At 43.2% G+C, this 26551-nt stretch overlaps 1 protein-coding gene across 1 annotated transcript in view; it reads left to right on the forward strand.

The window, feature by feature from the left end:
- LOC129861159 (vinculin) overlaps positions 1 to 26551 on the forward strand; it is a 71620-nt gene that overhangs the window by 32422 nt on the left and 12647 nt on the right. The window contains exons 3-10 of the mRNA XM_055932330.1: positions 1607 to 1757; positions 3175 to 3283; positions 3651 to 3773; positions 11537 to 11697; positions 20158 to 20248; positions 22297 to 22444; positions 25963 to 26116; positions 26276 to 26451. Of these exons, the coding sequence (XP_055788305.1) occupies positions 1607 to 1757; positions 3175 to 3283; positions 3651 to 3773; positions 11537 to 11697; positions 20158 to 20248; positions 22297 to 22444; positions 25963 to 26116; positions 26276 to 26451 (1113 nt within the window). The remainder of the gene's footprint in view (positions 1 to 1606; positions 1758 to 3174; positions 3284 to 3650; positions 3774 to 11536; positions 11698 to 20157; positions 20249 to 22296; positions 22445 to 25962; positions 26117 to 26275; positions 26452 to 26551) is intronic.

Here is a 26551-nt window from a genome sequence, read left to right on the forward strand (position 1 = left end):
GGCGTGACAGGTATGCAGAATGTTGGCTGGGTGTTTTGGGTGGTTCGACCTGGTACCTATAAAACTGGCCACTGAGTCTATATTACCCTACTATCATTTTGAACAGTGGTCTAACGATAAGTCACTCCCTGAATAAATTAATCTTTAGCGATATACATTTTTCCTCCTCCAGTATCTCCCTCCTGAGGTCTATTCCTACTCCACTCGATCTAGCAATAATCTGTAGCCCAGCTGCTTTGCTGTGACTCTGCGATCCCTTCTTAGCCTTTACACCCTTGTCCCGGTCACCTCCGTCTATAACTCAGTAATACAATAGGGGCTGACGGGGTCACGACGGGGTCACGGGACGCCCAACAAGTTCACGGATGAAAAGCAATTGGCAGGCGTAGGTCATAGAGGTCACGGAGGTGCGAACCCATTTGGCACCTTGATGTCACATCGTCACCCTGTCTTCATCCATCAGATACACATGCTGGAATGTGTCTCCTTAACGATATATATATATCCTTCACTATAATTAGCGTGTGCATAGATCCTGGTCTGGTCCAATAATGTAGCATAGCATGGGGCTGGCTGCTGAACGACAGTGCTGGCTGCACTAACATAACATACATAATATTATACTGAAAAAATATAAACGCAACATGTAAAGTGTTAGTCCCATCATTCATGAGCTGAAATAAAAGATCACAGAAATGTTCCATACACACAAAAAGCTTATTTCTCTCAAATTTTGTGCACAAATTTTGAGCAATTTTTCCTTTGCCAAGATAATCCATCCACCTGACAGGTGTGGAATATCAAGAAGCTGATTAAACAGCATGATCATTACACAGGTGCACCTTGTGCTGTGGACAATAAAAGGCTGCTCTTAAATGTGCTTTTATGTTACACAACACAATGCTAAGTTTTAAGGGAGCGTGCAATTGGCATGCTGACTGCAGGAATGTCCACGAGAGCTGTTGCCAGAGAACCGCCAGCATTCAAATGCACCGCCAGCATTCAAAAGTGACCAAAACATCAGCCAGGAAGCATAGGAACTGAGAAGTGGTCTGTGGTCACCACCTGCAGAATCACTCCTTTTTTAGGGGTGTCTTGCTAATTGCCTATAATTTCCACCTTTTGTCTATTCCATTTGCACAACGGCATGTGAAATTTATTGTTAATCAGTGTTGCTTCCTAAGTGGACAGTTTGATTTCACAGAAGTGTGATTGACTTGGAGTTACATTGTGTTGTTTAAGTGTTCCCTTTATTTTTTTGAGCAGTGTATATTATGAGACTAATAGAAGCTCTTCATATCGACAATGGGCTTCATCTGCTTGCCTTGCAGTATATGACTGGAGGCAGTATACTGATTTAGAACGTGAGAAAGTAGTTGTGTTTAAAACATGAAAGAGCGTTTTGTTTTTCTTTGTCGTCAGGTCAGCAATTCCACCTAGACACACTGCTGCTATTTATAGACACTTTTATCCATGATCACTTTTAACAACAGGAGATTGGCCCTACTGGCCTGGTGCCCTACTGGCTTTTGGAGACCCTACATTATCTATGTTACATTATTGTTTAGTGGTATTGTTTTCCACTGTTCCTCTTTCCCTCTCTCAGGGTGGAGACTGCATGCACCAAGCTGGTGCAGGCAGCATCTATGTTGAAAGCAGACCCTTACTCCGTCCCCGCTCGAGATTACCTCATCGACGGCTCCCGGGGCATCCTCTCTGGCACATCGGACCTGCTGCTGACCTTCGACGAGGCTGAGGTACAGTCAAGTACAGCACCATTGGTTCTTGGAGCAGTTTAATCTCACCCTCAAACTGAACGTCTTCTAAACCCCATTAATTACACACAGACATAACCTGCCGTCCATCCTTGGCCATGCTCAAAATGTATTCCGGGACGAATGTGTGTTATTACAACACAGCACAGCTCAGCTCAGAAGGCTAGAGCTAGTGTCTTAAACCAGGTAGCCGTACCATCCATCCAACCCCATCCATCCTCTCTCCCCGGGGGTGAAAATCACCAGCCATCAGCTCTTATCAGGCTGTAGCAGCAGCCAGGGAGACTCGGCAGTCAGCACAGACATGCTGTTTTATCTGTTCATGCAGCTGGACTCAGGGACAGTAGCACAGTACAGTGTAGAGACATAGAATAGGGTGCATTTTGAGACTGAGCCAGGTAAGGTGTTCATAAAGCAGCACTGGGACTAGGTGAGGAGAGGCGTACAGTAACCACACACACACACACATACACACACACACACACACACACACACACACACACACACACACACACACACACACACACACACACACACACACACACACACACACACACACACACACACACACACACACAGTACACAACACATGCAGCTGGTCTGGAGCTGAAAGAGCAGGACAAAGAGACAGGAATGACAGTAGCACAGCATTAATATCCAGTCTAAATAGCTAGACAAAATACTGTAACAACAATTAATTAGGATTTACTTTATTGGCCTGAGGGGAAATTTGTTTTGGACATTTAAGTCCAAGATAGCGTTTATGTAATATGACGTTAGCATAATCACTCTGAAAGAATCACCTTCAGCTGTGATTCACACATCATAATAATGTAACGACCCTGGGTTTATAAGCGCAGAAATCGACTCTGCGGCACGAGCATGCTTTTGCGGCACAGTCGATAGCGCGCCGGACCTCGGGCAAGATGCTCCCTGCCTGTTTCATTACACTGGTGTCGGAAGTGATCGGACCTCGCATCCAAGACAGTGCGTGTGCTTGGCCGGTGAGCGCGTTCCTGTAAGACGTAAAGTCGCAAGCTAGCGCGAGGACGCGCTCTTTGAAAGGAGGGAGTAGTGTAACGACCCTGGTTTTATAAGCGCGGAAATCGACTCTACCGCTTGAGCATGCTTTTGCGGCACAGTCGATAGCGCGCCGGACCTCGGGCTAGAAGGTCGAGGGTTCGAGACCTGCTCCCTGCTGTTTCATTACAATAAGAAGTCTTTAGCCAATGAAGATGGAGTTTAGAGTCCAAGAATGAAAGGTCTCGCATGAAACACTAGTCTAAAAAGTTGAATCTGACTTCAAATCGGATTTCCAAATCTAATTTCCACACCGAGCTGGGTGACAAAGACAATGTAGATTAATGATCCTGTTTCGTGTTGTTCTGATCAATTGCAGGTTCGTAAAATCATTCGCGTCTGCAAAGGTATCCTGGAGTACCTAACCGTGGCAGAGGTAGTGGAATCTATGGAGGACCTGATTACATACACAAAGAACCTGGGTCCAGGTCAGTCCCTTCATAGTTACATTTGCATAGGTGTTACAACCACATGTCAAAACCACATACTTTAGTTACCAATACCTGGCTACTGAGATGATATAATGCATAATAACAATAATATATGCTTTATCCATAAATGTTTGACATTACTTTTTAAATGTTATTTTGCATTTTAAAATGTATACAGACAAACAGGTAGAGGGCAAAACACAAGCTGATCCTGCATCAATCCCACCTCAACACCCTATGCTCCTGACATGATGACCTGATGTTGACTTGATGTTCTCTGCATGGATGGCATGTTGACAGGAGGTGGAAATTACGTGAGAGAAACACGTTATATAACCGATCCTTTGTTGTTGTTCCTGTCCAGGGATGACAAAGATGGCAAAGATGATTGACGAGCGACAGCAGGAGCTGACCCACCAGGAACACCGCGTGATGCTGGTCAACTCCATGAACACAGTCAAAGAGCTGCTCCCTGTACTCATCTCAGGTGAGCTTCTATTCTACTCTTCTATTGAACACAGTCAAATAGCTGCTCCCTGTACTCATCTAAGGTGAGCTTCTACTCTATTATATTGAACACAAAGAGCTGCTCCCTGTACTCCTCTCAGGTGAGCTTCTATTCTACTCTATTCTATTGAACATTTTCAAAGAGCTGCTGCTTGTACTCATCTTAGGTGAGTTTCTATTCTACTCTATTCCATTGAACACAAGGAGCTGCTGCCTGTGCTCCTCTCAGGTCAGCTTCTATTCTACTATTTTCTATTGAACAGTCAACGAGCTGCTCCGTGTACTCATCTCAGGTGAGCTTCTATTCTACTCTATTCTATTGAACACAGTCAAAGAGCTGCTCCCTGTACTTATCTCAGGTGAGCTTCTACTCTATTCTATTGAACACAAAGAGCTGCTGCCTGTACTCCTCTCAGGTGAGCTTCTATTCAACTATTTTCTATTGAAAACAGTCAAAGAGCTTCTATTCGATTGAACACAGATTTCTGCTCCCTGTACTCATCTCAGGTGAGCTTCTATTCTACTCTAATCTGTTGAACACATTCAAAGAGCTTCTCCCTGTACTCATCTCAGGTGAGCTTCTATTGTTCTCTATTTTAGTGAACACAAAGATCTGCTGCCTGAATTCCTCTCAGTTGAATTTCTATTCTACTCTATTCTATTGAACACATTCAAAGAGCTGATCCCTGTACTCCTTTCAGGTGAGCTTCTATTCTACTCTTTTTTATTTAACACATTCAAAGAGCTTCTACCTGTACTCATCTTAGGTGAGCTTCCATTCTACTCGATTCTATTGAACACAGTCAAAGAGCTGCTCTGTGTACTCATCTCAGGTGAGCTTCTATTATATTCTATTGAACACAGTCAAAGAGCTGCTCCCTGTACTGATCTCAGGTGAGCTTCTATTCTATTCTATTAAAGACAGTCAAAGAGCTGCTCCCTGTACTCATCTCAGGTGAGCTACTATTCTATTCTATTGAACACAGTCAACGAGCTGCTCTCTCTTTTCTCTCCTAACTGTCTTTTTTTTTTAAAGATCATTCATATTGGTATTCTTTATGACAGTACAGAGTGAATGTAGATTGGAAGATGAACATTAGAAGGGCATAGACAGTAAAGGTTGAGATGGGGCTGGAACCCTCGTCGCCAGTGGGTATGCAGAGTCCAGAGTCGACCTTTATTCCACTAGACCAGACTCTAACACACAACTGTTTCTCTAACAGAGTAATACTGGATGTTCACAGTGGAGGTCTTCACAGGTCCGTAAAGTTGGACCCGTTCCTAAATGGAACCGGGTCTTTCCCACCCGACCCAATATGCATAATTATTTAAAAAAATAAACAGCGAACCGCTTCAAATGGACCCGAGGGACAGTCAGTCCCGTTCAAAAAGGCGCGTGGAAAAACAGGCCCATGCCAGTTAGGATCCGAGAGTAGAAAAAGAAAGGGAGAGAAAGAAACGTCAAACCGGACGCTTGGCCAAATGAGCCACGGTTGCGTGTCCTTAAACAGCCTATAACAAATTACACCAAAAAAGCATTTGTTCCGTTTTGATGTGTAGCATATTCATAACTTTATAGCCTATTGTTTTATTGGTTTTTACTTTCCTAAAACAAAATTTGTCCACCTCAGGGTTCAGCTGTCAGATATTTGAGCGCTAAATGTATCAGGGCATTGCATGCATATAGGCCTATATCCCTAGGTGTCCACTGTATGATATTAATACACAAATCTATACTGTGTGTGTGTGTATATATACAGTTGAAGTCGGAAGTTTACATACACTTAGGTTGGAGTCATTAAAACTAGTTTTTCAACCACTCAACTTGTTTTGGCAAGTCGGTTAGGACATCTACTTTGTGCATGGCACAAGTAATATTTCCATCAATTGTTAGCAGACAGATAATTTCACTTATAATTCACTGTATCACATTTCAAGTGGGTCAGAAGTTTACATACACTGAGTTGACTGCTTTTAAACAGCTTAGAAAGTTCCCGAAAATAATGTGGGAATTAGAAGCTTTAGAAGCTTCTGATAGGCTAATTGACATAATTGGAGTTAATTGGAGATGTACCTGTGGATGTGTTTCAAGGCCTACCTTCAAACTCAGTGCCTCTTTGCTTGACATCATGGGAAAATGAAAAGACATCAGCCAATACCTTAGAATTTTTTTTGTAGACCTACACAAGTCTGGTTCATCCTTCGGAGCAATTTCCAAACGCCTGAAGGTACCATGTACAGGGATCAGCTGTCCTTTGGTCTGATGAAACAAAAATAGAACTGTTTTGTCACGTTCCTGACCTGTTTTCTGTTATTTTTGTATGTGTTTAGTTGGTCAGGGCGTGAGTTGGGGTGGGCATTCTATGTTTTGTGTTTCTATGTTTAGGTCATTGGAAATTAGCCTTATATGGTTCTCAATCAGGGACAGGTGTTTGACGTTTCCTCTGATTGAGAACCATATAAAGGTAGGCTGTTCACACTGTTTGTTTGTGGGTGGTTGTCTTCCGTGTCTGTGTATGTTGCACCACACGGGACTGTTTCGGTTTGTTCGTTCGTTTGTTGTAGTCTGTACCTGTTCGTGCGTTCTTCGTGTTTTATGTAAGTTCTCATAGTTCAGGTCTGTCTACGTTCGTTTGTTATTTTGTAGTTTGTTGAAGTGTTTTCGGTTTTCGTCTTTCCTTTAATAAACTTCATTATGTCAAACTATCACGCTGCGCTTTGGTCCAATCCCTACTCCTCCTCTTCCTAATTCGGACGAAGAGGAGGAGGACAACCGTTACAGAACCACCCACCAACCATGGATCAAGCAGCGTGAGAGGAACCAGAAACAGCGGCCAAAAAAACAGGACTCGTGGACTTGGGAGGAAACATTGGACGGAAAGGGACCCTGGGCTCAACCAGGAGAATATCGCCGCCCCAAAGCTGAGCTGGAGGCAGCGAAAGCAGAGAGGGGGCGATATGAGGAGGCAGCACGGAAACAAGGCTGGAAGCCCGTAAGTCAAACCCAAAAATTTCTTGGGTGGGGGGGGCTCTCGGGTAGTTTAGTTGGGTCAGTCAGGAGACGTGAGCCAACTCCTCCTGCTTACCGTAAGGAGCCGGTGAGGGCGGATTTGGAGGTGAGTGACGCAGAGACAGTAAAGGAGTTAATGAAGAAATTGGAGGAGAGAGTTATGAGGGATGTACTGGTTTGGTGCATGAGGCACGGCATCCGTCCGAATGAACGTGTTGGTGAGTTAATGTCACCGGGAACAGCTCTCCATACTCGTCCTGAGGTGCGTGCTAGCCGTCTGGTTAAGACAGTGCCTACACCACGCACAAAGCCTCATGTGCGTCTCCAGAGTCCTGTGCGTCCTGTTACTGCTCCTCGCACTAGCCCTGTGGTGCGTGTCCCCAGCCCAGTACCACCAGTGCTGACACCACGCACTAAGCCTCCTGTGCGTCTCCAGAGCCCTGTTCCTCCTCCACGCACTCTCCCTGTGGTGCGTGTATCCAGCCCAGTGCCTCCAGTTCCGGCACCACGCACCAAGCCTCATGTGCGTCTCCAGAGCCCTGTACGCACTGATCTTTCTCCCCGCACTAGTCCTGAGGTGCGTGCCCTCAGCCCGGTACCACCAGTCCCGGTACCACGCACCAGTCCTATAGTGCGCCTTGAGAACTCAGTGTGCCCTGTTCTTGCTCCCCGCACTAGCCCTGTGGTGCGTGTATCCAGCCCAGTGCCTCCAGTTCCGGCACCACGCACCAAGCCTCATGTGCGTCTCCAGAGCCCTGTACGCACTGATCTTTCTCCCCGCACTAGTCCTGAGGTGCGTGCCCTCAGCCTGGTACCACCAGTCCCGGTACCACGCACCAGGCCTATAGTACGCTTTGAGAGTCCAGTGTGCCCTGTTGTTGTTCCCCGCACTAGCCTGAAGGTGCGTATCTTTAGCCCGGTACCTCCAGTTCCGGCACCACGCACCAGGCCTACAGTGCGTCTCAGCCGGCCAGAGTCTGCCGTCTGCCCAGCGGCACCTGAACTGCCCGTCTGCCCAACGGCGCCTGAACTGCCCATCTGCCCAACGGCGCCTGAACTGCCCGTCTGCCCATCGGCGCCTGAACTGCTCGTCTGCCAAACGCCGTCTGAACTGTCCGTCTGCCAAGCGCCGCATGAACTGCCCGTCTGTACTGAGCCTTCAAAGCCGCCCGTCTGTACTGAGCCTGCAAAGCCGCCTGTCTGCCATGAGCCTTCAGAGCCGTCCGCCAGACAGGAGCCGCTAGAGCCTTCCGCCAGACAGGAGCCGCTAGAGCCTTCCTCCAGACAGGAGCAGCCAAAGCCGTCAGCGAGCCATGACCAGGCAGAGCCGTCAGCGAGCCATGACCAGCCAGAGCCGTCATCCAGCCATGACCAGCCAGAGCCGTCATCCAGCCATGACCAGCCAGAGCCGCCATCCAGCCATGACCAGCCAGAGCCGTCATCCAGCCAGGATCCACCAGAGCCAGCCAGCCAGGATCCGCCAGTCAATCCGGTGTTGCCCCTCATTCTGGTGTAGCCCCTCATTCTGGTGTTGCCCCTCATTCTGGTGTTGCCCCTCATTCTGGTGTTGCCCCTCATTCTGGTGTTGCCCCTCATTCCGGTGCTGCCCCTTAGTCCGGTGCTGCCCCTTAGTCCGGTGCTGCCCCTTAGTCCGGTGCTGCCCCTTAATCCAGTGAGGTTAATTTGGAGGGTGGTCATTGGGAGTTTTACTTTTTTTTACAAAAAAAACGGGGATTTATTATGGTTGGATGGGGACCACGCCCAGAGCCTGAGCCGCCACCGTGGACAGATGCCCACCCATACCCTCCCCTAGACTTTTGGTGGTGCGTCCGGAGTTCGCACCTTGAGGGGGGGGGGGAGGGGTTCTGTCACGTTCCTGACCTGTTTTCTGTTATTTTTGTATGTGTTTAGTTGGTCAGGGCGTGAGTTGGGGTGGGCATTCTATGTTTTGTGTTTCTATGTTTAGGTCATTGGTAATTAGCCTTATATTGTTCTCAATCAGGGACAGGTGTTTGACGTTTCCTCTGATTGAGAACCATATTAAGGTAGGCTGTTCACACTGTTCGTTTGTGGGTGGTTGTCTTCCGTGTCTGTGTATGTTGCACCACATGGGACTGTTTCGGTTTGTTCGTTCGTTTGTTGTAGTCTGTACCTGTTCGTGCGTTCTTCGTGTTTTATGTAAGTTCTCATAGTTCAGGTCTGTCTACGTTCGTTTGTTATTTTGTAGTTTGTTGAAGTGTTTTCGGTTTTCGTCTTTTCTTTAATAAACTTCATTATGTCAAACTATCACGCTGCGCTTTGGTCCAATCCCTACTCCTCCTCTTCTTCTTCCGAAGAGGAGGAGGACGACCGTTACATGTTTGGCCATGATTACCATCATTATGTTTGGAGGAAAAAGAGGGAGGCTTGCAAGCCGATGAACACCATCCCAACTGTGAAGCACGGGGGTGGCAGCATCATGTTGTGTGGGTGCTTTGCTGCAGGAGGGACTGGTGCACTTCACAAAATAGATGGCATCATGAGGGAGGGAAATTATATGGATATATTGAAGCAACATCTCGACATCAGTCAGGAAGTTAAAGCTTGGTCGCAAATGGGTCTTCCAAATGGAGAATGACCCCATGCATACTTCCAAAGTTGTGGCAAAATGGCTTAAGGACAACAAAGTCAAGTTATTGGAGTGGCCATCACAAAGCCCTGACCTCAATCCTATAGAACATTTGTGGGCGGAACTGAAAAAGCATGTGCGAGCAAGGAGGCCTACAAACCTGACTCAGTTACACCAGCTCTTTCAGGAGGAATGGGCCAAAATTCACCCAACTTATTGCGGGAAGCTTGCTGAAGGCTATCCAAAACGTTTCACCCAAGTTAAACAGTTTAATGGCAATGCTACCAAATACTAATTGAGTGTATGTAAACTTCTGACCCACTGGGAATGTGATGAAAGAAATTAAAGCTGAAATAAATCATTCTCTCTACTATTATTCTGACATTTCACATTCTTAAAATAAAGTGGTGATCCTAACTGACATTAGACATGGAATTTTTACTTGGATTAAATGTCAGGAATTGTGACAGACTGAGTTTAAATGTATTTGGCTAAGGTGTATGTAATCTTCCGACTTCAACTGTATATATAAGGACGAGAAGCTTAGGCCTATCCTATAGAGACAGAGAGAGATATCCTGGTGGCATGTTTCCAACACCGAGATGCATTTCTTTATCCTTGTCAGATAGGCTACTATTGCTATACAGAGTTAGGCTAATTTGTTAATTTCGAACATATAAAGAGGGTTATATTGTTAGATTAAAGGAATAATTCTGGTAGGCCTAAAACTTTCTTCCTCACCTCAAGTTCAATTGTCGGAGGCCGTTGGAGCGCCAATGCGCACTGCCTTCATAGGCCTGCAGTAGCTAAAGCGTATAATAGCCACAACACACCAAACCTTCACAACATTTTCTACACTTTATTAGGGTAATGTCAAAAGTAAAACAAGCCATTGCTTATAGGGAAAATACAAACAGGTTATTATATTGCGGCATTACAATAAGTTTATTTTTGCATCTCGGCCTGATTTTGTTTTTTAATAGTTTGAATGTAACATAGTAATTATATTATATTGCGGCAAACATGCAGTTTGTAACTTAATTTGGCCAATGAAAATGTCTCAACAGAATGAAACGAAATACTTTTTACAAACACTACATGACCAAAAGTATGTGGACACTCATCGAACAACTCGAACATCGTCTAACATCTTGTTCCAAAATCATGGAACGAATCCACTAATTTGAACGGTTGTCCACATACTTTTGGTGATGTAGTGTATTTAAAGAGCTTGTTTAAACCCACAAGTTTTGAACAGGCTATATTGAAGCAATTAGGCCTCTCAACAAATGTTAGTCCCTATACCATACGCTACTGAACAAATGACACCAATAAGCTAATGATCTTTATTTTACAACAGGCCTACTTATAACCTATCTTAAACGAAATACCGAGCAAAACATTTTAAAGACAGTTCGAACTTAATTTAGCCATTCGAAAAGGTCTCAACAGAATGAAACCAAAACACTTTTTGTATATGTAGAGAACTGGTTTGGATTCATATTAAAGCCTAAAATAATGATACATCTAATTATAATAAATATGAAAAATAAATAAAATATAAGTTAGAAAATTGCGTCAAACCTGAAGAGTTGGCCGCGCAATTGTTCTTATCATCTTTGCCTATTACAATATTAACACTTTCCCCATGGAAATTCCACTTCTCGACTTCTTTTCATTATACTCTTTCTCTAACTTTCATTTTACTTCAATGAAAAATGCCTCCATCTTCACAATCAACAGTAGACTAGGCCAAGGCTCCTCTCACTCACTCTCTCGCTCTCCTTAGCAGCAGGTGCATGTTAGATGAGAGGCCAGAACCAGTTTCAGCTGGCTGACACAGATAACAAGCTCGCAGAGTTCTCATCAACCACCTTTAAATTTACAGAGGAGGTCATGTGGGTACATCAATTTCAATTGCACATACCCAAGACCCATGGCAATTATATCAGCTCGAACCCGATCCGAGACAAAATTTAGGACCCGGACCCGCTCGGGTCGGATCTCGGAATTTCAAGGTCTGTTGGACCCGTGAAGACCTCAAGTTCAGTTACCTATACTTACGACTATACTGCAAGTAACTAAGTGCTTGTTACTGATGGTCATTGTTGTGGTGTTACTATAGGTATCAAGATCTTTGTGACGACCAAGACGTCCGGCAGCCAGGGAGTAGAGGAGTCTCTGAAGAACAGGAACTTCACCTTTGAAAAGATGAGCGCTGAGATCAACGAGATCATTAGGGTGCTGCAGCTCACTTCCTGGGACGAAGACTCCTGGGCCAATAAGGTACATAGCTAGCTAGAACCACACCCTCAGGTTTGTCTTGGCCACTAGTGGGTGAAGTTGCTCCTAGGCACTGATCTTGGGTCAGTTGTGCATTTTCCCCACTAACGGTTAATGTTAGAATTGGGGGAAAGATGCTGTACCTGGGAGAAACTTCACCCCAGAGCTTGTTTTTGGCCCGGTCTCTCCCACACGCACACACCTTGACCCTCGAGAGCTGCTTGTCTTAGGCAGTGAAATCGCTTTGCCCAGTCACTCGCTCATTGCACCAGCTAAACAAAGCTATGTTTTTTTGTCCAGTATGAGTTCGTATGAATCTGGACTCAAATTAAAGGCTAAAAGCAAAGCAGTGACTGTCTGGGCCAAAGCTTGGTCTGCTAAACACCCACGTGCGCTCACATGCACTATACACTGTGCGCTCGCGTACATGTACAGACTCCCAGAATGCTGTGGGAGTAGAGCGCACCGCAGCCTGGACAGGTTTAAGTGTGATGCCCATTTACTGTTCATTGTTAGTACAATTATTTTTGTTAATTTTAGATAAGCCTATTTTTACATTGCTATTTTAAGATTGCTTGAGGCCACAGGCACGGGGTCCTAATTTCCATTTAAGCAGGTATGCATAGGCTCTCTCTCTCTATCTATATCTCTTTCTATCTCTCTCTCTTTCTATTTATGTCTCTCTCTTATATATATATATATATATATATAGTCCACACAACTTTTGGGGGGGATTTCAAAGTTTTGAAAATCTTACCCCAAACAGCAAATCACTTTCTCATCCTCGTTGTGTAGTATGGGGGCCCCGAAAAAACATGAAAAAAGGCTCCAAAAACATATTTTTAGAAACGTCAAAGCTCTCTGTATAGTGATGCAGGTCTTTAGATATTGTACACATGAAATTGTGTGATTCTGAAGCAATGTCATATTCTGTTTTGCGCGACTCTTGCCGTTTCCCCTATCCAGCTGGTTCATTCTCTGTGTAGCCTGCTGCTACAGGTAACTGCCAAAATAAAGGAAACACCAGCATAAGATTAAGGCAGCCCCCCGCACCTCTCTGATTCAGAGGGGTTGGGTTAAATGCGGAAGACACGTTTCAGTTGAAGGCATTCAGTTATACAACTGACTAAGTATCCCCCAAAGTGTCTTACTAGGGCGTTTGTCCACCAGAACAGCTTCATTGCTCCTTGGCATAGATTCTACAAGTGTCTGGAACTTCCTGTGTGGAAGCACCCCATGCTTTCAATATACTTTGTATTCCTCATTTATTCAAGCGTTTCCTTTATTTTGGCAGTTACCATTAGAATGGACAGAGAGGTGCGAATACATTTCAGAATGACACGATTTCATCTAAAGACCTGCATCACTATCCTGAGAGCATTTCTGTTTCTGAAAGGAAGTATTTGGGTGTTTTTGGAGCCTTTGTTCTTGTTTTTTCAGGGCCCCAAAAACAAGTGAAATTACAAAAATGTGTCTAAACCCTTCAACAATAAAAAATAGAGATTTGGTTGTAAAAATATAACTTCTCCTTTAACTCTTTCTGACCACCACTCTGCCTGCTTAGCATGCCCAGTCAGTCTCAACCGGCTGTATTTCTTTCCCATGTCACCCCACTCTCCACTCTGAATGACTTCTTCTTTACTAAGCTTCTTACTATTTTTACGTTGCCTCTTTTTCCCCGTTGGTCTTGGTTGGTATGTCTGGTTAAACATTTGTATTTGTTTTGTTCTTCCTTTCTTTTTACCCCCCCCCCCCCCTGTAGAAGGTAAGCCTACCTTTTTCGCCCCCTACCTACCTTGTTGTGCATTCGGACGCAGCATGTTTGATAGCTAGAGTTGCAAGATTCCTGGAACTTTCACGAAATTCCCTGGTTTTCCCGAAATCGCAGTTGGAGGATTCCCGGAATCAGGAGGGAAACAGCGGGAAAGCCGAAATCTTCCAACCATGGTTTCCTAAAAACCAAGGAATTTATTGAACTGTCCAGGAATTTTGCAACCTTACTGATAGATCTCTGTCTGTGTGCTGACATGAGGATGATGACGATGACAGTTTGTGCCATGTGGTTGTCCATGTGTGCTTTTGTGTAGTAGATCAGTGCTAAGGCAAAACTATGAGTGCTACTGTAGTAGATACGCTATCTAGGTGAGTGTGAGAGATGTTGCCTTATGCTAGATGCAGCATAAGCAATGCTAATGGAATGGAATTACACATTTGGGGAAAATGTGCAGCAAGTTCTAAAAATGTTCGCAGTTGTTTTACTTTACTTTAAAGGGATACTTCAGGATTTTGGCAATGAGGCCCTTCGTCTACTTTCCCAGAGTCAGGTGAACTCGTGGATATCATTTTTATGTCTTTGAATGCGGTTTGAAGGAAGTGGCTAGCTAGCTCTAGCACAATTGCTGACTAGCATGCTAGCAGATACCTATAGACTTCCAGTCATTGTGCTAATGCTAGTTAGCATTGGCTCGCGAAACTACCTTGCATCTTCCTTCATACTGGACACAGAAACAAAATTGGTATCCACAAGTTCATCTGACTCTGGGGATAGATAAACTAGATAAAGGGCCTCATTGCAAAAATCCCTAAAATATCCCTTTAACAAGCAATGTTTTTCTTGATTTTCTTGGGGGGGGGGGGGGTGTTTTGTTTTTGCAAGTTTGACATAACACATAAACAGCTGACCTGAGTGCCCTTCTCCTATAGATGCCAGTAGTAGGATGTCCTTTAGGTGTCTTATTGATCCATAGCACTATGGAGTCATGTCAAATGGATCTTTTATTCAACGTTCCAGTAAGATTAGGGGCCAGTTTCTGGAACACAGGTTAAGCCTATTCCTGGACTTAAAAGTACTTTCAAATGAGATTCTTCATTGAACATGCTTTTTAGTCCAGGTTTATTCTGGGCTTAGTCAGGCTATGGGAAACTGTCCTTAGGCAGTGCAAATTAATGCTGATCTGTGTAGTAATAGTGTACATATCTTGCACTATATTTTTACCCATGGGAGAATGGCACTCAAATCATCAAGTGGTCAAAAGAATTGACTGATTCCAGGACTGCACTAGTGTCAGTGTGTAAAAACAGTGGTTCTTTGCTCACATATCTAGTTAGCTAGGTTCCTTAAATTATCTAATGTCCTCTCACCTTACATGATCCCCAATACTAATTATCCCCAACGCAAGGGCCTCTCACTGGATGGATGGAGTGTACTGTTAGAGAGTGTGTGTTTACTTGTGTTGTGAAAGGATTGGTTTGTCAAACCACCTGTCCACTTCTCAGGCTGGCTTCACCACTTGGTAAAGTAAACCTTGGATGCATTCCAAATTGCACACTATTCACTATATAGTGCACTACTTTTGACCTGGGCATATAGGGAAGCTAGGGTGCCATTTGCGACATAGTCGTAGTGACATCAATCCTCACCTTATTGTTTTACTTCATGTTTCTTTTATCTATTTATTTTTATTTCACCATTAAAGGTAGACTCAGCAAAATGACTTCGCCACTAGCAGCACCAGAGATATTGAGATGCAACACTTCGCTCTCACGTAGTCACACACAATCCCGGCGCATGTGCACGGGTTCACTTCAGACTGTATACAGCGTGGTAGCCAGGGCACCAAACCAGCAGAGAAGTTGAGCCTCGTGCACTCAGGGAGCAGTTGTTGTTCTTGTTCAATGGCAGAATGGACAATTTTTTTATTTTTTTTATTCAACTCACCAGCTCTTGCATTAGAACCATCGATCTTTCAGTTACTAGCCCAACTCTCTAAACCGCTAGGCTAATATTGGTTCAGTGATGCAGTAGAGACTAGACAGTAGACGTACAGTATTAATATAGCATAGATCTGTATTGTCCCTGAAGGACAAATGCCAAGGATTTAATCTCATGGGTGGTGGGACCAGAGAGAACATCCACTTGTGGATGTCCTTTATGGAGTAAAAAGTAATAAACTGCATAAGGCCATTCAAAGGACATACAAGAACACTAGCCTATCACTCAACCCTCAACCAAGGTCCTGTGTGGCTTAGTTGATAGAGCATGGTGCTTGTAATGCCAGGGTTGTGGGTTCGATTCTCATGGGAGAGCAGTACGAAAATATATGTACTCACCCCTGTAAGTCACTCTGGATAAGCACACACAAAGAAAAATGTAACCATCACTCTGCCACATGTTGTGTATAACTTAGCTTTGTTTCGACACCATTCAAGCCATCTCTTGACTTGGACAAATTGTTATATTTACTCCGATTGAGGTACAATGTCACAGTCGATTGGCTTTTTATGATGTGAAACAACACCCCACACCCATATTGACGGTTGTGTCCCATATGACACCCTAGTCACTATACACTGAATGTACTAAACATTAAGAACGCCTGCTCTTTCCATGAATCCAGCTGAAAGCTGTGATCCCTTATTGATGTCACCTGTTAAATCCACTTCAGTCAGTGTAGATGAAGGGGAGGAGACAGGTTAAAGAAGGATTTTCAAACCTTGAGACAATTGAGACATGGATTGTGTGTGTGTGTGTACCATTCAGAGGGTGATTGGGCAAGACAAAATGTTTAAGTGCCTTTGAACGTGTTATGGTAGTAGGTGCCAGGCATTTGTGTCAAGAACTGCAACGCTGATGGGTTTTTAATGTTCAACAGTTTCACGTGTGTATCAAGAATGGTCCACCACCCAAAGGACATCCTGCCAACTTGACACAACTGGGGGAAGTATTGGAGTCATGGGCCAGCATCCCTGTGGAACGCTTTCGACACCTTGTAGAGTCCATGTCCCGAGGAATTGAGGCTGTTCTGAGGGGAAAAGAGGGTGAAACTCAATATTAGAAAGGTATTCTTAATGTTTTGTACACACAGTATAACGTGTAGTACTTTTCACCATGGCCCATAGTGGTGAAGAGGAGAAGTCTACCGTGTCTGGACGTGATTTCACTATTAACTTTATGGATTCAGGTTCACTCAAGCACAGTGGCACAACTTTGGTTTTAGAAGTGGGGGGTCTTCACATTTTTATCCAGTCGGATAAACACTATAAACAGCCTACCTGACCACTCGGAGGTGTCTGCATGGTCCTAAAGCACACCGTTGCCTCGTTTTGTATCACATTTCAATGATAAAACTGGGTGGGACAAAATGCAATTTCAGACATGCCCCCCCATGTCCCCAGTGACAGTTGTGCCCCTGCTCAAACATATTTTTAAGCTTTGTTTTACTTTTGACAGTTACAGCTGATTTCGGGATTGTATACCGATTCGCTTCAGTCTCTGAATTGTTTAATCTAACTTTTTGCCACCAACTCCTGATATCAGGGCATAAAAACTAAAATTTGTGGGCCTCCCGGGTGGCGCAGTGATCTAGGGCACTGCATCGCAGCGCTAGCTGTGCCACCAGAGACTCTGGGTTCGCGCCCAGGCTCTGTTGCAGCCGGCCGCGACCGGGAGGTCCGTGGGGCGAAGCACAATTGGCCTAGAGTCGTCCGGGTTAGGGAGGGTTTGGCCGGTAGGGATAAACTTGTCTCATCGTGCTCCAGCGACTCCTGTGGCAGGCCGGGCGCAGTGCGCGCTAACCAAGGGGGCCAGGTGCACAGTGTTTCCTCCGACACATTGGTGCGGCTGGCTTCCAGGTTGGAGGTGCGCTGTGTTAAGAAGCAGTGCGGCTTGGTTGGGTTGTGTTTCGGAGGGCGCATGGCTTTCGACCTTCGTCTCTCCCGAGCCCGTACGGGAGTTGTAGCGATGAGACAAGATAGTAATTACTAACAATTGGATACCATGAAATTGGGGAGAAAAGGGGGTAAAAGAAAAATATATAAATAAAAATAATCATTTGTGAACTGCATTAGCCTAGTTAGTGCGCATGTGCGCCCAGCTATGTCCTGTCCCGAGCTTGTCCTGGCTAAACTATCTGGCTAGCTGAACAACTGCAAGGTTTTGTTGTCATTGCCAGGCTTCATAAATACTGCAACCTTATCTTCAAAACTCCTTTGCTAGTTATACAAGCATGTAACTAAGAAATTAGCTTGAAAGAAACTTGAAAATGATATATTGTTTTGTTGAATAGTCATGACTGGTTTGAGCTATCTGTCGTGTCGTAAGACAAAGGTGGCGATGGATATCATTGTTACTTAACGCAGATCCAAGTTCATTTTTGAGATCCACCGACGACATTGGCATAGGTGAACGTTTCTGACTGGTCTTGGAACTGTGATAACAGGCAGCCTTTCCCCGCTTGGCTCAATGAGATATGTAGTGATTTTGCCAACACAGCCAGATATGTAAACAGTCTTGTACCCTTAACCTTTTTTTAAACTGACTATAGTACTTGTTGACAGAATCTGACTTTGTTAGTTTAATGAGTAATCCAGGACTGTCACGAGTTAATTGACACAAGAAAACTATACAGAGTGCCAGTGGCTACAATGAATGGCTAAATGACTTCCGGGCAGGAAGGGTCCAAGGAGCTCCTCCTCAACACTGTATAGGGCTCTGGTCAAAAGTAGTGCACTATGTAGGGATAGGGTGCCATTTGGGACTCGACAAAAGAATGGAAAGTGATTTGATTTGAACAGCATGTGCACTTTTACAGTTGTGTCTTGCTGTCAGAGCTTAACCTTGCATTTGAGGTACAGATGTGTGACAGCTTTTTGCAGGTTTGTTGTGTGTACTGTAATGGTAGTAATCATGGAGATGACATGTCTTTTCCCTATGTAACTATGTAACGTCATGATCCGTGTGTTCATCTGTGTGAATGCCGAGCCCATCAGTCATCATCACATTAATGAATTCCCCAAGCAGTTACTGTATGCGATCACTATTCCAACCCTGTTCAAACTCCAAACACATGCTGGAATATCTGGCTCATTGACAGATAGACCATTAGCTGACTCCGAAGACATACAGTAAACTACAGAAGGGTTACGCTAAAAAGGAATGATCATTAGGGACATTACCTAATTTTAGACATTGCACAAATTATTTGAACAAATCTTTGTGTATGTCAAATTGTGACCTTGGAACTATAAGTTTCTGTCTGACATTTTGGTCAAAAATGTGTTATTCACAGAGTTGCTCTTTAGATGGTCCTTTTAAATGTATTTATTTTTGTAAATTTACTATAAGAAAAATTACATCTGAAAGTTCTATCTGCGCAAACACCTTTTAACTTGGTGCTGTAAGGTTCTATCTGCAATCCAATCACACAATGCTGAGCTGTCAATCACAAATAATTGTATGTAAGATTATATAGTTATTAAGTCATGAAAGAGGAAGACCTCAAAAAGCAGTTCTGAGATCTGGGACTTCAAAAATATTAATTATCTCAAAACTATACATTTTGCATATAGAACCTTATAGTCCAAAGTTCTTGATTATTCATATCATAAGTTCTGGTCTTCTTTTTCAATTACTTAGATTTTTTTCACCACTTTTTCAGAAGAATGGCCATAATGTAACCTCTTTATGGTAAAAATAATTAAATACAGGTGCCTTAAAACAGGGTTTCCCAAATGCAGTTCTGGGGCCACCCTGAGTGCACATAATGTTTTTTTCCCTAGCACTACACAACTGATTCAAATAATCAATGGTTGATGATGAGTTGGTTATTTGAATCAGCTGTGTAGGGCTAGGACAAAAAACAAAACATAGACCTGGGGGGGACTGAGTTTAGGAAACCCGGTCTTAGAGCATGTTTAAGGCCCTTAGTGTAGACATTGCTGTTTTTGTCTTTTCATCTTGTTCTATATAAATATGAAAACCTCCATGGAAAGGGTATTTCACAAAAAGTACAAACTTACCACATTTTATCGATTAATACAAAGTAGTTTACGGACTTTGGGTGTCAGATACCAGAAAATTATATCAGTTTACTCATTGAGTGCTAAGCTTTAGCAATGTTGCTAGTTCTCCATAGAATATGGCGCATTTGCCATTTGACAGAACTATCGCTTTAACAAATGTGTGATGACCATAAGAAAGAAGGAAGGGTACTTTTATTTATTTAATCATTAAATGTTTATACTTTTCTATTGAAATTGAAATAATTTTAACATTCTCTGCCAGATAGAATCTTATGGCTGATCCCATATTGACATTTCAGAGCCATAAGGTTCTACCTGCGATTGCACTCTCCTAAAATAACTGATTTATAAATGTCTTAGGATTTTGATACTCTGTACTTTATGTACCTTTAAGCTGAGTGTCTTAATGGTTTATGGAAGAATAATTCACTACAAGACAGTTCTGAGATCTGGGATATGAAAACTTTGATGTTCAATATCTCAGAACTATGCTTTGCACAGATAGAACCTTTTAGTCCCAAGGTCTCAAAATGCTGTAATACAAAGTCTTAATTGTAGTCAATCAATCTTTTTCAAATGTGTATTTTTGGGGAGGTTCTAGACTGGGAGGTTCTTTGTTATTCATCCGTGTTATCTCTTTTAACCCTGTTGTTGACACTAAAGGATACAGAGGCCATGAAGAGAGCTCTGGCACTCATCAACTCTAAGATGACCCAGGCCAAGAGCTGGCTGGGGGATCCCAAAGCCCAACAAGGTAACAGAGACTGGTCTTCCCAGTGGCTTAATATACCAGGGCCGTGTTCATTAGGGAAGTGGTTTTCAAACCTCTTCTTGAGGAACCCCAGACATTAAACTATTTTGTTGTAGTCTGAACTAGCTCACCATATTCATGTAATCAAGAGCTTGATTATTAATTAACAAGTAGAATTAGGTGTGCTAGTTCTGGAATAGTTCATATATACAGTTGAAGTCAGAAGTTTACATACACTTAGGTTGGCGTCATTAAAACTCGTTTTTCAACCACTCCACAAATTTCTTGTTAACAAACTATAGTTTTGGCAAGTTCGGTTAGGACATCTACTTTGTGCATGACCCAAGTCATTTTTCCAACAATTGTTTACAGACAGATTATTTCACTTATAATTCACTGTATCATAATTCCAGTGGGTCAGAAGTTTACATACACTAAGTTGACTGTGGCTTTTAAACAGCTTGGAAAATTCCAGAAAATGATGTCATGGCTTTAGAAGCTTCTGATAGGCTAATTGACATCATTTGAGTCAATTGGAGGTGTATCTGTGGATGTATTTCAAGGCCTACCTTCAAACTCAGTGCCTCTTTGCTTGACATCATGGGAAAATCAAAAGACATCAGCCAAGACCTTAGAAAAAAATCTGGTTCATCCTTGAGAGCAATTTCCAAACGCCTGAAGGTACCACGTTCATCTGTACAAACAATAGTACGCAAGTATAAACACAATGGGACCACGCAGCCATCATACCTCTCAGGAAGGAGACGCGTTCTGTCTCCTAGAGATGAACGTACTTTGGTGCGAAAAGTGCAAATCAATCCCAGAACAACAGCAAAGGACCTTGTGAAGATGCTGGAGGAAACAGGTACAAAAGTATCTATATCCACAGTAAAACGAGTGCTATATTGACATAACCTGAAAGGCCGCTCAGCAAGGAAGAAGCCACTGCTCCAAAACCGCCATAAAAAGCCAGACTATGGTTTGCAACTGCACATGGGGACAAAGATCGTACATTTTGGAGAAATTTCCCCTGGTCTGATGAAACAAAAATATAATTGTTTGGCCATAAGGACCATTGTTATGTTTGGAGGGAAAAGGGGGAGGCTTGCAAGCCGTGGAACACCATCCCAACCGTGAAGCACGGGGGTGGCAGCATCATGTTGTGTGGGTGCTTTGCTGCAGGAGGGACTGGTGCACTTCAAAATAGATGGCGTCATGAGGAAAGAAAATTGTGGATATATCGAAGCTACATCTCACGACATCAGTCAGGAAGTTAAAGCTTGGTCCCAAATGGGTCTTCCAAATGGAGAATGACCCCAAGCATACTTCCAAAGTTGTGGCAAAATGGCTTAAGGACAACAAAGTCAAGGTATTGGAATGACCATCACAAAGCCCTGACCTCAATCCTATAGAACATTTGTGGGCGTGTGCGAGCAAGGAGGCCTACAAACCTGACTCAGTTACACCAGCTCTGTCAGGAGGAATGGGCCAAAATTCACCCAACTTATTGTGGGAAGCTTGTGGAAGGCTACCAGAAACATTTGACCCAAGTTAAACAATTTAAAGGCAATGCTTCCAAATACTAATTGAGTGAATGTAAACCTCTGACCCACAAGGAATGTGGTGAAAGAAATAAAAGCTGAAATAAATCACATTCTCTCTACATTCTCTCTATTTCACATTCTTAAAAAAAGTGGTGATCCCAACTGACCTAAGAAAGGGCATTTTTACTGGGATTAAATGTCATGAATTGCGAAAAACTGAGTTTAAATGTATTTGGTATGGTGTATGTAAACTTCCGACTTTAACTGTATATGGAATGGCTGGGGGTACCTGAGGAGAGGTTAGAAAACCTCTGCATTTGGGCAATCTGTAGCGCATTGTTTTTCAATTAAAAACGAAAACAATCTGTTTTATTGGAGTGTAAGTAGTTTCTCCCTGTATCAATCTGTTTCCTTCTGATTGGCGCCAATTGAACAATGCAGTTGTCCTTTTTCTCTAGGTTGTAAGTAACATTTGTCTTGCCGTGGTCTCTGTCTCCTGGTGATCAGGGGATGCAGGAGAACAGGCCATCCGTCAGATCCTGGATGAGGCTGGGAAGGTGGGAGAGCTGTGTGCTGGGAAGGAGCGGAGGGATATCCTGGGCACTGCCAAAACCCTGGGCCAGATCACTGACCAGGTGTCTGAGATGAGGGCCAGGTACAGTACATGTACAGTAATAATATATGCCGTTTATCAGATGCTTTTATCCAAAGCGGCTTACAGTCATACGTGCATACATTTTATGTATGGGTGGCCCCGGGAATCAAACCCACAATCCTAGCATTGCAAGTGCCAATTAATTAATTACCAATTAACCATACATACAGTCGCTAGTGAAAGTCTACACATCCCTTGCACATTCTTCACATTTTGCTGCCTGAAAGTTCATTCAAAAAAATAATTAATTTTGATATTTTCCTATCCACAAGTTACTCCACATTTCCAAAATGAAAGAAAAACTATAGGGAAAAAATGACGAAAAAATACAAAATGAGGATGCATCGATTGTGTATGACTTCACACCCAAGAGTTAATACTTGGTGGAAGCACTTTTAGCAGCCATTACAGTTATGAATAATTTTTAATACGATTTCACCAACCTTGCACAACTCTTAGGGCAACTTATCCATTGTTTTTGTAAACATTTCTCAAGCTCATGTAACTGGTGTGAAATGGCTAGCTATTTAGCAGTGCATGCTAGTTACGTTTCAATCGGTAATGTCACTGGCTCTGAGACCTTGATGTAGTTGTTTCCCTTGCTCTGCAAGGGCTGTGGCTTGGTTGCTGAAGAGAATGAGGTCAAAGGGGGTGAGTGTAACTGGTGTGAAATGGCTAGCTAGTTAGTGGTGTGTGCTAATCCACCCAGTGACAACAAAGCTACAGGCGTCCTTCCTGACTCAGTTGCCGGAGAGGAAGGAAACCGCTCAGGGATTTCACCGTGAAGCCAATGATGACTTTAAAACAGTTAGAGTTTAATGGCTGTGATAGGAGAAACTGAGGATGGATCAACAACATTTGTAGTCACTCCACAATCCTAACCTAAATGACAGAGCGAAAAGAAGGAAGCCTGTACAGAATAAAAAATATTCCAAAACATGCATCCTGTTTCCAATAAGGCACTAAAGTAAATCTGCAAAAGTATATATATAGGGAATGGGATACCATTTGAAACACAGCCTGTGATCAATCAGTGGGAGAAAGTAACCTACAAAGTGGTAAGCTTATTACAGGGGATTATAGTGTGTTAGACTGTAACTGATTCCCCTCCGATCAGATCTCACAGTGGCTGGGGACACGCACTGAGTCATGCTGCCAGATTAAAAGAAGCTTTCCTCACTTAATGCATAATCTAGTTAAACCCCCGACCTGAATGAGTTACTGTCTGCTGTTACCTGGAAAGGCCTCTGGAAGTGGAGACACTAAGATCAGGAAAAAATGATATTATTGTTCAAGTATTTCATCCCATATGAGACAGTGAACAGGAAGTTAAACAGCAGGAGGGCAAGAGGTACAGAACATGTTAGTCAATGAAATATATCCTCAGTCAGTTTTGAGTTTTCTGTCTTTCCATCAGAATGACTAACACTATGAACAAGATTTCCTTTTCCACACGCAGGTATTGTTCCCTAAGTTGATGTTTATTGTCATCAATCATGCCCTGAGCGATTTCCACTGGATGGGCCAGCTGCAAAGTCAAAATGTGCTTTATTGTAAAAAATTCCTGAAAAAACTAAAATTAGCTTTTTGGTCTTAATTTAAGGTTAGGCATTAGGGTTAGCAGTATGGTTAAGGCTAGGATTAAGAATAGTAAAACAACACATTTCACTGCACTTATTTGGATTGTATGACTTTGTGGCTGTGCTAGCTAGTGACCACTGCAGAGCTGACTCCAGTTCCAGATTCATGACGATGAATGCCAACCTGCTTTCCACACATTAACCCAGTTATTCCAGGAATAAGCAGGGATTCCAACCATGCTGGGATTCCTGAAAAACCCGTGTCGTGTCTTTACTATCATTAAATGTGAAGACTGTTATTTTATCAAATCAATTCTCTCTAATTATTATCGTTAAGTGATTAAACTAATCATGTAAACTTAATTAACTAGGAAGTCGGGGCACCACAGAAAATGTCAATTTATAGAGCTGTAATTTTCCGAACAGAACCCCTCAGACATTTTCATATCTGATCGATTAGTCATTCTCATTAATAAATTATTATTACCTTGTTAGTCTCATTCCAAATGTCGTAAAATTCTTGGTTATCTGCACAAACCCTAGCATAAATTATGAATCAGCAAAATACAAATTGGCTTAATTATTTTTTTATTAACTAAATACTCACAGAAATACATAACAAACAAACAGTAGATATTGGTTACTAACAATGATAGAAAGGTCCCTAGTGGGCTAAGCCGATATGACAGCTTGGTAAACAAGAGGAAAGGTGTGTGACTGAGAAAGTGTGGGAAAGACTAAATGGATTCATTACACACAGTCTATAATTATATTAATTGAAATGCTAATCCTTTGCAGATGAACGGCCGCTCATTCAAGAATAATTGCAATGTATATATATTTACTCCCGTATGTCGTTGTTGTTTTCTCTGTTGGAATCCTCAATCATCCTGTAGGGTTCATCATCGTCTCTGGTTAACTTTCATTGAAGTCACAAAGTCTTTCGTGGTTGTAGGTGGTTAGAATGGATACTTCAGAGGAGTACCATTCAGAAATGTTCTCATAGACTAGATGCTTCGGCGGTTGTCGGTATGCTCGTTCTAGGCTTATGTAATTTCTTGCTGCAGACTAGTAATTATACGTCTAAGATTTGCTCTTATTCTGTAGGGATCGATAGTCTCAGAGTTGAACCATTTCCAGCCGTCTAGCCAATGCTCCACGTGGTATGGTCTTGTCCTTTGGGAGAGTTGTAGTTTAAACCACTTCACACACCAGCATCACCCGGAAATGTTTTGGTCTCAGAAATTCAACCATTTGCAACCTTAGCTTACACCGGGGTTTGCGTGGTCTGGTGTGAATTTCATCAGGAGTGGGTTTTATACGTTTCAGTAGAAAAGGGCAGTCCATGACGCCTAATGTGATGTCTGGGCTCACGGGGGTGTGGCCACTGACTAGTTAATCTTTATATGAAAATCCATACTCTCATTTAGAAGGTTAATATCACATGACATCTTTTCACAAATAGTTTCATGTTTAATCACATACTTTTAACAATATTTAGATGTAAACCTGACAGCTGGGAAATGTACACTTTAAGAGATATCTTTGTTTATGTTTCCTGTCATCATGAGCTCACCAAATGAAACACACCCGCCATAACTGTCCCTTAAGTGTCCACGGACCATTCCCACGTTCTCAAAAATATAAATATAGTTTAGTTCTCCCATTTTGGGGATTAGGAGTTTGGCCAAGTGAAGGCCTTTGTTCTCTCTCTGTGCTCTCTTTCTCTCTTTCTGCATGACCAGGGGGAGAGAGTCTCTTCCAGGAATTTATGACCTGAGATAACAAAACCTGGGTTTAGGAGAGAGAGTGAGGGGGGGGGGGGGGGGGGGGGAATGATCTACCCCCAGAAAGGGCCACGTCATGACACCTGTGAACTTTGTGAACGTTTCTAGAATTTCACAACCAACTGATGTTCTGTGTTGTCATTCTCTCCAGGGGTCAGGGGGCATCTCCTGCAGCCATGCAGAAGGCCCAACAGGTCTCCCAGGGCCTGGACATTCTCACGGGAAAGGTGGAAAATGCAGCCCGGAAATTGGAGGCCATGACCAACTCCAAACAGGTCATCGCCAAGAAGATCGACGCTGCTCAGGTAGGATATCTGATTGATTCGATAATTGATTGATGATAGGATACAAGTAAAACACAAATCCCAGAGGATAGCACACAAAAGCATTAAACAACAGTAATTTGTGTTCCATGGTGTTGTGCCGATTGTCTTATGTTGACCACTAACCCTGTTCTCCCGCAGAACTGGCTCGCAGACCCCAACGGTGGTCCTGAGGGAGAAGAGAACATCCGAGCCCTCCTGACTGAGGCCAAGAAGATCGCTGACATGTGTGAAGACCCCAAGGAGAGAGATGACATCCTGAGGTCCATCGGAGAGATGGCTGCTCTCACCGCCAAGCTCTCTGAGCTCCGGAGACAGTAAGTCGCACATTGGATATGCTATGGAAATAGTTGTTGGTTGCATTCCTTAAAAAATTAACAATGCAGAATAAAGAAGACTTCAAAGAAGAATGTTCAA

Source organism: Salvelinus fontinalis, chromosome 1, assembly GCF_029448725.1.
Source record: "Salvelinus fontinalis isolate EN_2023a chromosome 1, ASM2944872v1, whole genome shotgun sequence".
Classification (NCBI taxonomy): Eukaryota; Metazoa; Chordata; class Actinopteri; order Salmoniformes; family Salmonidae; genus Salvelinus; species Salvelinus fontinalis.